General features: G+C 27.7%; 3 protein-coding genes across 4 annotated transcripts in view; all 3 read right to left on the minus strand.

Annotated features, from left to right (window-relative positions):
• Positions 1-13476, minus strand: part of LOC141529307 (uncharacterized) — a 365923-nt gene that overhangs the window by 67682 nt on the left and 284765 nt on the right. The window lies entirely within an intron of this gene.
• Positions 910-1945, minus strand: LOC141529983 (uncharacterized). The gene is made up of 2 exons (XM_074246796.1): positions 1699-1945; positions 910-1505 (listed from the first exon to the last, which is right to left on the minus strand). Exons 1-2 carry the CDS (start codon positions 1892-1894, stop codon positions 1378-1380), a joined length of 324 nt encoding a protein of 107 aa, XP_074102897.1. The 5' UTR covers positions 1895-1945; the 3' UTR covers positions 910-1377.
• Positions 3219-4953, minus strand: LOC141529331 (uncharacterized). The gene is made up of 5 exons (XM_074245831.1): positions 4659-4953; positions 4311-4592; positions 3947-4222; positions 3601-3876; positions 3219-3484 (listed from the first exon to the last, which is right to left on the minus strand). The coding sequence occupies exons 1-5, from the start codon at positions 4951-4953 to the stop codon at positions 3219-3221; spliced, it is 1395 nt and encodes a 464-aa protein (XP_074101932.1).

Genomic DNA, 13476 nt, shown 5'->3' on the forward strand with positions numbered 1-13476 from the left:
AAAATATTAGTTTTTTTTTCCTTCACTGAAAAAAAAGTTTTCTGCTTTGCACGATACGATATTGCTACTGTCACGATACACACGTTACTATCTAGAGGATAGTGAGGTTAGGAAAGCTTTATACTAACCCCGTGCAAAAAAATTTATGATTCATTATGAACTTAATTCCGATCTTCATAATGAAATTTAAAATTAGACACAAATCTGAATTTATTTCGAAATCAATTCAACTTAAGAATAGCGTAAAATAGTTTGGAGGAAAAACAGTATGATTATTATTTTGAAATTCCAATATGAATTAATAATGGATTAGATGTAAAAATGAAAGAATTTACATTAAGATGTAATTTAGATACTGCAGTGACTGAATTTTAATTTCACTCCAATGTCACACGAGTAATTATTATTACAAATTCTACGTTTTTATAATATTAATATGGATTCATAATAAATTCATAAAAAAATGAAATAACATTATAATAAGTTTGTTTACCGTTGCTGAGACAGGGTTAATTTACAGGTTCTTCATCTTTATTTTCTTTTAAATATCAATTAGATTCAATAATCATCAGAAAATGACTACTTACTTGAAATTTAGATTTAGTCTACTTACAATGGTATGAATGATTTTATAAATAATTAAAATTTATAATCGATTCATATTGACTCAATTCTTCAATTACTATAAATCAATCGATTATAACTTTATTCTTTATTTGAAAATACATTTAAATAAAATAAGTTCATAAAAATTAGTTTAAGGTCATAGTTCGTTTCTGAGAATAAAGTAAGTATTGAAAATCATTATAAGTTAGTTTTTTTATTAACATTTTATTACAAAGAAATTTAATTTAGCAAAATTATTCTAAATCCAAGATAACTTAACTCACTAAACTAAATATAATTTTTTGATAATACGAGCCGTTTGCCTAATAATTTTAAAAATGTATACAAAAAAAAAATTTGAAAAATAACTTTGACAATAATAAATATGTTAATAAATGATACAATTTTTGTGAGGAGTAAGAGAAAAATTGTCCAAAGCTTTTTTGAATATCATTAAATTTACAAGTAAAAATTTTTATCAATATAATATTTCGAAACGGGGGAAAATTTTAAAAATAAAAAAAAAGTACACTACATGATTTTTGAATGAAAAAAATTTGACAGAAAATGAGTTAATTTGAATTTAAATTGAGAGCTTAAATTTTAAAAAATTATATTTAGGTGATAAGAACAATATTCCATGTATCATTGAAAAAAAAAAAACAAAATAGTTCCAAGTATCCCGTGTAAATAATCAAAAAATACTTTTAAGGGATTCTTCAAAATTCTTAAACTCGTAATAACTAACATAATTTTTTTTTTTTGAACAAATCAATCTTTTTTTTCTTTTTCCTTAGCCTTAAATTTCCCACGAATAGTGCAACACATACTACCGACAATATTTTGAAATTCATCCACATTTACTTCATGACCTTTGCTCACGTTCGCATTAACATATTCTGAAATAAACAAAAAAATCAGTTAATTGATTATTCTATTAATCAATAAATTGAACCTAAAAAAATTTTTGCATTTAAAATGAAATAACTTCCTGATTTTTAGAAAATAATTGATTTTCATAGCGAGAAGTTAAGAAAAAATTGACAGTTGTTTAATTGAAAAAAATATTTCAATGTTAATTTTAATAATTACGGAAAATTGCTTCGGAAATATCTTCGGGAATTAATTCCCTGCCTTCCTTTTGCTTCAGGGGAACCATCCGCGAAGGTTTTTCTTCTCCGAGTACCAGGCTGAATAAGTCTCGTATCATTTGACCTGCCTTTTTAGTGTTGCATTTAGTGATCATTAGCAACCGATATTCACTAACCATGATATTCGACTCCTCCATTAACTCGACCTATATGAAAAAAAAAAAAATATTATTTACAGTTTAGTAAGGTGTGACAAAATTATATACTTATATGATTAATTTTATGTTATCGATACCTCCTTTTTGTATTTACTATTTTTTTTTTTTTTGTTTTGTATGCCCAGACGACTTCACTAGTTGTCGTTCATTACTGCGTTTAAATTGCAAAAATTGTTTAAAGAGTTTCAAATCTAGAATATAAATTAAACAAACATTAACTTCATGTTATATGTATTTGAAAAATCGGGACATTAATAAATATATATAGATATATAGATATATCATTATTACCCTCCATGGACACTTCATCATCATTTGAGTCATCAACTATTTTAGAGGATTCTGTACAAGTGAATGATAAAAGATTATAAGTAAATGATCGATCATTATCTTTAAAAATAAATTCTACTAAGTAACAATAAAAATATCAAAGAGATCACAAACAAATTTTGAAGTGGCGAATCCAGCTTAAGTACTATTAATTGTTGAAAAAAAGTTCTATGCATAAGATTCTAGTTTCAAGAGAATCTACCAAAAAAATATTTATTGAAGAAATATATATTTTGTCGAAAGCAATATAAATTATGAAAAATAAGAAGGATAAAAACTTTGATAGTAACAGTAATAATTTACTTTCTTCAATAAATAAAACTTATCAGTGCAGTATTGGTGAAATTATTCAAAATAAACTTATCAAGATAATAAAATTATGGTGTAGACATCACTAAAGACTCTGATAGTTAATAAATAATAATTCAAAAAAATTACATACTTCTTTTTGTTGGTGATATTTTCTGTTTCCTATCTCTTGAAGCTTTTAAGCTTGAATTCATTTTGTTTTCAGAAGAATTGAGAGAATGGATAGACACATTTTTTTCTTGAAGTTTTTGCTTTTTACCTTTTAGATTATTATCGTTGTTGCTTTCTTTCGTTAATTCATTGTTTGTATTATTTATTTTGTCAATGATTCCTACTTCTTTGATATCAAAGCCTATTTTAGAAAGATTGTTATCTATAAATATGAAAAAATTTGTTTTACATCTTATAGTTTATTTATAAAGTTAGGTATTATATGCGATAACGGAATTATATTAAAAATTAAAGATAAAAATTTTTTCATATAGCTACTTGACGATTACCTTGAGTATCATTGTCATTGTCACTAGAATCTTCTGAGGAAATTGAATATTGGACAAGACGCGTTTGGAGTTTATTTTTTTGTAAAATTGGTTCAATATTTCTAATCTCTTTAACGAAAACTTTGCTATTTTTTATTTGTATGTCATCATGTTCGGTATCCTCGTCAGTTGCATAATCTAATAATAGTGTTCATCTTAGTAAATAGAGTAGTTAGTTTTTTCAGATCGTCAGTTTTATTTGTTTTGAGGTTCTGGGAGGTTGACGGAAATGATGTTTGTAAATCAGTATTGAATTTAGGTCGACTGAATAAAATTTTTTCATTATTCACTGATGAATCATATTGTTTGTCTTTCTGGGCAGTTATATTTTTTATTTTTAAACTTGGACTCTCAAAATGAACGTCAACAATTTTTGTAGATTTTTCAACATCTGAAAAAATTAAAATTAATATAAAAAAATATAAAAAATATAAAAAAATTTTTAAATTATTTTCTCTAATAAAGATTTAAAAATAAATATTTTATTTATGACTAGATAATTCTTACTTTTTTTTGGTATAACTTCAGTTTCATTTGAGTCCTTATCTTCATCACTAGATGTAAATATTGGGTGACTAGCTTTCTGTTTAACAGTTAAAGAAGATAATTTGTTGTAATTAGCTGTAAAGGAGGATCTGGACAAAGCCGTCTCTTCATCATTAATTAGAGGATGAATCTTTTTTTTGATTTGTATTTTTTTGCCAGTTTCGACATTTGATGTCACATTGCTAGAGGCCATTTTTTTATTTTCATTCACGTTAAGTTTCTTCAATGCTTTGTCATCTGTAAAAAGTAAAATAATGATAACATTTTTTTTATTTATCTTGACAAAGAAAACTCAAAGTAAATTTACAATCTTGATCAACTATTGCTTCGTCAGCGTTATTCTCTTCATCACTAGATTTTACTATTTCATCTCTAAATTTTGACTGGGCGGTTAAGGAAAATATCTTCCCAAAATTTGTTTTAAAATATGATCTGGAGGATTGATATTCTTCACGATTTATTGGCTGACGAACATTTCTGTTTGCATCGAGACTTTCATTTTCTTCGTCAAGATTCGGACTGATCTTGTGAAAAAGTTTTTCGTTTTTATTGACATCAATTCTCTCTGAAGATTTCTCATGATCTGGAAGAAAAGAAATTATTTTAAGAATTTGTAAACAAAGAATAAAAATTGCAAAAAAAAAACATAATATCTCTCATCCAGTATTTACTGTCTTCTTTTGGTAAAGCTCTCACTCCATCAGAATCACTGTTGTCATCACTTGAAGAAATTATTGGACTGATAGCTCTTCGTTTGCCGGTTAATGAAGATACTTTACGGAAATTAGCTCCAAAATAGGATTTAGAAAATCGATTCTGGTCAAGATTCCTAGGTCGATCAACGTTTCTGCCTATTTGGGTTCTTCCAGTTTCTTCGATGAAACTTGGTTTTACATTGGTTATAATTTCTTCATTTTCACTGACATCACCCATCGCTGAGAATTCATCATAGTCTGAAAAAATATTTTCACGACTTTTTCAATTTATTTCATAGTTTAAGAAATTAATAATAAATATACCATTTTGCGTCTGATTTTTATTTTTTTTTCTTGGCACAACTCTTATTTTACCAGGTTCATTGTCTTCATCACTTGAAGTCATAATGAAACCAATAGCCCGCCGCTTACCGGATGATGTAGATGTTTTTTCAGGATCAACGTCAAAAATAGATTTAGCCGATACGATTTCTTCATCGTTCGTCTTTGGATTAACACCTCTGCTTGTTTCGATTCGTTTAATTTTCTTATGTTCTTTGTCAACTTTTTGCTTAATTTTATTCAAAATAATTTTCCCAGTTTCATCTACATCAACCATTTCTAAATATTCTTTGTCATCTTAAAGCAATAATTTAATAAGAATTTGTCAATAAAGAATACACAATAAAAAATAAAAATTAATTTACCGTCTTGCAACAAAATTTTTAAAGCCATCCTTTTTTATGTTTTCGGGCCGTAAGCATTCCATCTTTTTTAGCGTGTTTAATGGAATTAGTTTTAATTACCGAGTGTGTATGTAAATCTTCCCAAAATACGAGAGAAAACATTTTTTCTGTCATTTTTCGTGACATTTTTATTTGAAGTTTGTCAGTAATAACAACGATAGACATATGAAGTAAGTTACGTAAATAAATGAAATTCAAATAAAGTAAACAAAAAGTTGTCAATGTCAAATTAGCGAGCAACGGATTTTTTTTCAATTAATCTACGAATAATGATTTAATGACGGTGAAAAATATTAAATATAATACGTAAAGGAATTTTGAAACTATACAACTGCTTTTTATCATATTCGTTTTGAGAATTTCGCAAATCTTGATTATTTTTTAGAAATTTTCTATGTTTTTTTTTCTTAACTATAAATAAAAAATAAATAAATAATAAAAAAAGGTCTGACCTGCATTTAAATTATGTAAGTGTTTTTTATCGACATAAAATATAATTGAGTTATCGAAAATGATACATGTATCTTAATTGATTAAGAGACTGATTTCTATTTAGAAATATGTTCAGTGGAAAAAAGCTTGAACATCTTTCAAGGTCAACGCAATATCGAATTAAAAAAACTTTATTTGGAACTGATGATGAAATCAATGATTATTCTACTGACGAATCGACTGTATCAAGCAGTAAAACAGGTATTTAACTGATGTTATATGAATAAGCAAACATATCCGAAGTAAATTATACAAAATAAAATTACTTACGAAAATTAGCCCGGAAGAAAACTTTTAACATTTATGTTCATCTAATTCAGTGTCTTTTTGTATGGATATAAAAGTACGGATATGTAAGGGAGTGAAATTGTAAAAGACGTGTATTTCTTTTTATTTACCGTTGATCTGAAAAATTCAAAAGTAAAAAAAAATAGTGAATTTTATTCTTGGGTTAATTAAATAGATTGATTCATGCTTATATAAGTAGATATATGAAATCTAGAGATTTCATAAAATTCTTTTAATACTTACCTGTTTATAATTCTTTCATTTTTTTGACGCATCTACAACTTTTTTATAACAAACATTTTTTTCAATTTTTTGTAACTTATAGATAAAAAACAAATTGTTTTTGACTTTTACTTCAGAATTAAAAATTTTTAGAGGTTTTACTATACCTTGCATGGCCCGATATTTAGAAAGCATGAATAAATTGACAAACTAAATGAAATAAATTTTTTTTCTACTTTTTTCACAAATTTGTATCCACTTTTGTCGTCTATTTTTTTAATTTCCCTCATTCACCAGTTATTAAGCTATTTGAATTAATTATTAAAAATCCAAAATTCAAAAGTGCATTATAGTATATTATACACTGAAAAAAATTCTTGACTGATGGAGGGTAAATTTTCTTGGCTCAAGAAAATATTAAGGAAGATTGAAAATTTCTTGAATGAAGACAAAGTATCTTGAGCCAAGAAAATTTCTCTTTGCTCCACAATAACTTTTGTCTTCTTTAAAATTTTCTTGGCACAAGAAGTTTTTTTCCTGTGTACAAATTAATAATTACAAAATGAAGAAATTGTATTTGTAGACTTCTAGATAAATTTTTTTGATTAACAAAACGACAAATCAGGTTTTTGTTAATTTCAGCATAATAAAAATTCTATAAGGATAAAAGTATCATACAAAATCATATTGTTTCATGTACATATAACATAGAAAAGCTTAATATTTTCGAATTGTAACAATTTCTACTACTATGAAAAAAAATTATTTAGGTTACGATACGTCCAAATCTGAATTTATAAGTGCATCATTATGACGTTACTCGAATTCAACATATCGTGTCCTTAATGCCAAAGAGACGTATCTAAAATTTCACCCCCAAAATACTAACAATATAAAAAATTACTGAAAACATGAAAAATCAATATTTTCATTAATGAATATCTTTTTGACTTTAAGAGAAAAAAATTCTTAAAGACAAAAGGGCGCACATTAAACAAAAATTTCAAAAAGTTCCCTTTAGTTTTTGTAAGAAGTGTATTTTCAAATTTATTGATATCTTTAAGCAATCTAACTAAAGTTTATATTCATTTTCAATGTAAAAATACTCATTTCTTTATAAACAATTATAAATTTCAGACGGTGGCAATACAAGTTATTGTGATACAAGTGACTATTCCGAAATAGATGATATCGAAAATACGGACGATTATCATAATAACTACTGTGAAAATATCAATGATCATTATAATAATGTCGACAACGATGAATCAGATGATGATTTCATGGATTTTTTAAGTAGCACGGATTGTGAATCTATTTTCAGTGACTCTGATGATCATAACTTCAGCGAGTGGAATGGAAGTCAATCGTATGATAGTCAGTCCGATGATAGTGAATCTGATAGCGATGATTTTGATAATAGATCTGATTGTATGCCAGATGAGTCTAGTTTTTATAATGAACATCTAAATTCTCCTATTTATCCTAATGCTCCCTTAACCTTAGGCGAAAGCGTCTTATGTATTTTGTCATTTATGATCCGTCATTTGGTGACAAAAGCTTTATTAGCCGATTTGCTGTCACTCATAAGCCTACATTGCATTAAGCCTAATTTTTGTATAAAATTTTTGTATTTTTTTCGAAAATTTTGTAAAAATATTCAGTCACCAATTAGACGTCATTTTTTCTGCTCTGTGTGCTTTACTAAAATAGATAATCAAAAAAATTTCTGCCAAAAATGTAAGAAAATAGTGGAAACAAGTTATTTTATTGAAGTTCCGTTAGTGCCACAATTATTAAATCTTTTTAAGCGACCTAATTTCTATAATTCTTTACAAGGACGATTTAACAGACAAAAAATAAATGAAAAAAATTTAGAAGATATTTGGGATGGGAAAATTTACCAGTCGTTTTTTAAAAATAACGGATTTTTATCACGCCCTTCGAATATTTCGTTTACTTGGAACACAGACGGTATTTCACTTTTTAAGTCATCAAAATTTAGCTTATGGCCGTTTTACCTAACAATAAATGAACTTCCATTTAAAGATCGGACAAAAAAAGAAAATTTATTGCTGGCGGGAATTTGGTTTGGAGTGAAGCCACAACCAAATTTGTTTTTAAATAGTTTTCGCAATGATTTACAAAAATCTATCAGGTATCTAGTGCAGAACGCCTGACTTAAATTCTCTTTTACGGGTTCGAGGGATGATTATTTGTGGGACTGGTGATTTACCAGCAAAAGCTAGTTTTTTGAACATGAAAGGACACAAGGCAATATTTGGTTGTTGTCATTGCACAATCCAAAGTAAATATTTCAACAAAAGGCGTATTTATCCTTTCAAAAGAAATTGCATGTTCGAACTACTGAAGAAGCTATTAATGACAGTAAAAAGCTGTTCAAACGAAAAAATCTGTAAATGGAATCAAAGGTCCTACAGTTTAAAGTCAAATCGTTTATGACGTTTTTAACACAACGATTGTCGATGTTATGCACTGTGTATATTTAGTGGTTATTAAGAAATTATTTAGTCTATGGTTTGACTGTTGTTACAGTAATAATGTTTTCTCTCTGTATGAACATTTGAGTACAGTAGATGATAACATTCGATCTATTTCTCCCCCCCGGATTTGTATCTCGATTAACGCGATCAGTTTATGATTATAAATATTGGAAAGCATCAGAGTGGAAACAATGGCTGTTATACTATTCAATCCCAATTTTGAATTCAATTATGCTAGAAAAATATTTAGAACATCATAAGCTTTTAGTGACCGCTATCAGCTATTTAAGCTACACATCTATAAGCCAAAAAATGATATCTGTTTCGTTAACTTCGATCAAAATTTATATTTCTCAGTTTAAAGATTTGTACGGTCTAACTCATATGACTTGTAATTTGTACTGCTTATATCATCTTCCGGATGCTGTTAGTAAATTTGGTCCATTACCTGTAACATCTTGTTTTGCATATGAAAATTTGAATGGATCATTTGGGCGTTTAGTGCAAGGCACTCGCTATGCACAACTACAAATCTGTTCAGCGTTGTCAGTTTTTAATAATTTGATAGACTTAAAGTCGGAAGCAATTCAAGAAAATAATAACGTCAAAGAATTTTGTAAAAAATTAGAATTATTTCATTTGAGAAACGAAAGCTTATACATCTTTCAGAAAAATGTTCTATAATAGGAACAATAGTTAAGTGCAATCTTTCAGACCCATTGCGAACCATTTTTGAAAATAGTAATATTGACCTTTCAGCTCCTAAAAATATTTATAGATTCAAACGCTTATTTAAAAATAATTTAGTTTATGATTCTAAAATTTACGAACGTAAAAAAAAAACCAGTTCATCTATTGTTGTTTATAATCATAATAATAGGCATAGTATTGGTATAATCGATGAATTTATTAAAGTTTGTTCTTGCAAAAATGTTCCATGTAATGTTTATTGTAATAATAGTAATTTTTTCGCAATTATCAGCAAATGTTCTCGAGTGAAATCTATTATTTCTAACACTTTAATTGATATTATTGATTTGTGTACGCATTCTGGAGGACTTCAACTAGCTATAGACATAAATAATTTGATAACTGTTTGTTTTTTTGTTAAAAATTTTGATGAAACTCAGCCTAATACTTTTTTGTCATGAGACCGATTAATTTAACTGAAATAGACTGAGATAAGATGTGAAGAGCACAGTATTATTAAGAAGAGTGTAAAAATTACTATTGTAAATTTTGTAACTTAAATAACTATTAAACTTGGCTTAAATTTAATTAACTTCATTATGATAAAATGTTAATAAAGACACTGTAACTCAAAATGATTTTAAATACTTACATTATTCTTAAGAGTGAACTATAACCATAAACTAATTTTTATAAACTTGTTTTATTTACATGTATTTTCAAATAAAGAATAAATTTATTATCGATTGATTTATAGTAATTGAAGAATTGAGTCAATATGAATCGATTATAAATTTTAATTATTTATAAAATCATTCATACCATTGTAAGTGGACTAAATCTAAATTTCAAGTAAGTAGTCATTTTCTGATGATTATTGAATCTAATTGATATTTAAAAGAAAATAAAGATGAAGAATCTGTAAATTAACCCTGTCTCAACAACGGTAAACAAACTTATTATAATGTTATTTTTTTTTATGAATTTATTATGAATCCATATTAATATTATGAAAACGTAGAATTTGTAATAATAATTACTCGTTTGACATTGGAGTGAAATTAAAATTCAGTCACTGCAGTATCTAAATTACATCTTAATGTAAATTCTTTCATTTTTACATCTAATCCATTATTAATTCATATTGGAATTTCAAAATAATAATCATACTGTTTTTCCTCCAAACTATTTTACGCTATCCTTAAGTTAAATTGATTTCGAAATAAATTCAGATTTGTGTCTAATTTTAAATTTCATTATGAAAATCGGAATTAAGTTCATAATGAATCAGAATTTTTTTTGCACGGGGTACGGTAGCAATACTATCGTGCATGGCACCCGAATGGATAGTGACGGTCGCTATCCAGACTGCTACTCGTAGCTATACGGATTGTATTAGTAACGATACACTATTCTCCTTGTAATACAGTAAATAGTGCCGAGCAGAAAACTTTTTTTTTGAGTGCATATTTCCAAGTATATTATATTCACGTTGATATTGTTTCTTACTTGACAACATTAAAAAAATATCTATGCGAAAATAGTGAAAATTATTCAGTATTATTTCTTCTCCATGATCCAATTTTTCTAGATCGAGAATTATGTGCCCTTTCCCACAAATTTGTATAAAAAATTACAGAGATTAAGGGATTTTTAATGAGAAGTTTCGAAAAGTGGAATCTTAAATTTTGAATTTATTACTTTGATAATAATATTTGAAGTCTAGTTGATTATAATTTGTAAACAATAATATTTCAGTAGAATAGGAAGGGAAAGGAAGCAATTCATAAAACTATTATCAAAATAACCATTTAAAATAAAGTATTATTTATAAACTAGTTCTCGACAAGATATTCTCTCATAAAAAGAAAAAATGAATCCCCCAATGATAAAAGCCATAATACTATGGTCGTAGTGACGTGTTTGGGAGACGCTCGGTGGCTCGGTACATAGGATAGCTCTAGTATAGTTTTAGAGGTAGTTTCACTGAGGTGAGATTGGGGATGAGAGGAAAGGGTGCAGCAGGGTACAGAGTACACAGGAAGTTGGCGCAATTCGATGCCCGAAGAGGATAGGAAATGAGTAGAGATGAGAGGAGTGGTTACCGCAGTACTCTGCAGGAGAGACTGAGACAGATAAAGTTATGAGAATTGGGGAAAGAAAGAGAAGGCAAAGATGAGAGCATGGAGGGTACTAGCCAGGGTAGTTCAAGCGCATGAGCACCACTTTTATTGATTCCGTAACTGCCGCCATGACTGCTCTGCTCTCGGTTGGGTGGAGTACGCGCGGACCGGGACATTCTGGATAAGGGGGTGAGAGGCTGATGGGGTGGAAACTCTACGGAGATAAAAAGGAATGAGGGTCGGCGCGAGCTACAGTCCGTCTGGCTGCTGGAAAACCAAGTAAAAGAGATAGAATAGCTATTTCTCTCCTTCCTTTTTAACTTTATTTTACTTTTTTCCTCATTTTTTACCTTCTTTTTTTCCTATTCTTTCTTTTGTATAAAAGACTTTTGCCCTTTCTTAGTCAGTACGGAGGAAGTTGGCGCAAAAGGAAAGAAACCTTTTTAGCTGACTAATTTCTTATTGCAGATAAAAATACAATAAAAATCTAATTTATAATTTTAAAATTCTTCTTGAAAAATAATGTCTGCCTTCGTTTGTTTCGAGAGTAAACATCATTTAAAGTATATAAATTAAATTTTTATGTACACAAAAAAATTATTTATTTCAAGAGAAATAGATCTACTTTTTTTTTTTAATCAGTTTTATTTCAAAATATTCAATCGATTAAATTAAAATCTTTTTTCTTGAATCAATAAATTGTAATTTTTTGATAAGAGCAGAAAATTTTCTACCGAAAAATTTTACTTTTCGGTGAAGCACTTTGTTAGCAATAACATAGCCTTAAAATTATGATTTAATTGAAGTTTGCTTTTCAAAAAAATTTTGGAATTTTTTATCCTTTCTGAGTCTTTAGAAAAAAATTTTAAACATTTTTCGGGAGTTTTTGGAGTAAAAATTAAGTTTAATTATGAAGAGGTTTTATTATTTTTTTTTAATTTAAGCTGATTTTGAACAAAAAAATACTACTCAAAACAACAATTCAAAGTTTTTAGAAAGAAATAAAAATATATTTTTAGTTAAAAACTGATAAAATAATTAACTTGAATCAATAGAAAATTTGTGAACCAAGATTGTTTTGAAAAATTCAATTATTTTAAATCAAGCAGAAAATTTCTTAAATAGAAGTATTTTGATGATTTAGATAAATAGTGCTTGATTCAAAAACTTTTCTGTTAAATTCAAGATAATCAAATTCTTCAAAGTGATTTTATTGATTCACTATTTTTTTTTATTGATTCATTTATGTACACAGAAACAAAAATTAATGAAAATTAATTTATGAAAAATTCTTCAACTAAGAAATATGTCTTAGTTTAAGTAAATTCCACTTGATTGAAGAATACTTTTTGTGATTTGTCAATTTTTTCTTCAATACAGAAGATTCTTGGTTTAAGATTTTGATATCAATTGAAGAAAATGTACTTTAAAACAAGTCACAATAGTTATTGACCGAAGATATAAAAATCCTAATCCTAGAATTTTTACATTCTCGGTTTTTACATCAGGTGATAGATTTTTTTGGAGCACGACTACCGGTTTTTATCAAAATAATTTTTTTGAATCACTATCTAAGTCTAAAATTTAATTATAAATAATGAATGTAAAATTTTAATAATGAGTTCACGTATCGCTTAAAAAAAAGAAAAAAAAATAACCTATAAAAATATCGTTGATTCGAGCTTAGATGAACTGATAATAGTTCGGTTTCGAGGATTGTCATCTTTCCTTTGGGTTGTATACGTAAAAAGATATAGCGATATACGTTGAGATTATTAAGCCTGTTGATTTATGGGCATTTCGCGAGTTTGCTCGTTATCTCCTGGGTATATCCTCCCTAGTATTTAGCTGAGTTTCGGATACACACAAAACCCATAGGGGTGAGTTCTGGTCGCAGTTCCACTTCAACCCTCTCATGACCGCAGTGAGCTCCGAGCTCAGAGGTCGACGTTCAACGGTTTCCCGTTTTCTATCTCCAACGCCAATCCCTTTGTCGTTTCCTCTCTCGCTCGCATTATCTATTATTCTTTCTCTCTCGGTCCTCTATTGCCAACTCTTTCTTTTTTTTGTCATCCGC

Source organism: Cotesia typhae, unplaced genomic scaffold (assembly GCF_013202065.1).
Source record: "Cotesia typhae breed Kobodo isofemale line unplaced genomic scaffold, CoteBio_Ctyphae contig_48, whole genome shotgun sequence".
Taxonomy (NCBI): Eukaryota; Metazoa; Arthropoda; class Insecta; order Hymenoptera; family Braconidae; genus Cotesia; species Cotesia typhae.

Coding starts and splice junctions, on each gene's coding strand:
- LOC141529983 (XM_074246796.1), bottom strand. CDS start 1,894: ATGGAGGAGTCGAATATCATGGTTAGTGAATATCGGTTGCTAATGATC. Junction 1,506..1,698: donor TATTTCCGAAGCAATTTTCC/GTAATTATTAAA, acceptor TGTTTATTTCAG/AATATGTTAATGCGAACGTG.
- LOC141529331 (XM_074245831.1), bottom strand. CDS start 4,953: ATGGTTGATGTAGATGAAACTGGGAAAATTATTTTGAATAAAATTAAG. Junction 3,877..3,946: donor AGCAATAGTTGATCAAGATT/GTAAATTTACTT, acceptor TACTTTTTACAG/ATGACAAAGCATTGAAGAAA. Junction 3,485..3,600: donor TGAAGTTATACCAAAAAAAA/GTAAGAATTATC, acceptor TAATTTTTTCAG/ATGTTGAAAAATCTACAAAA.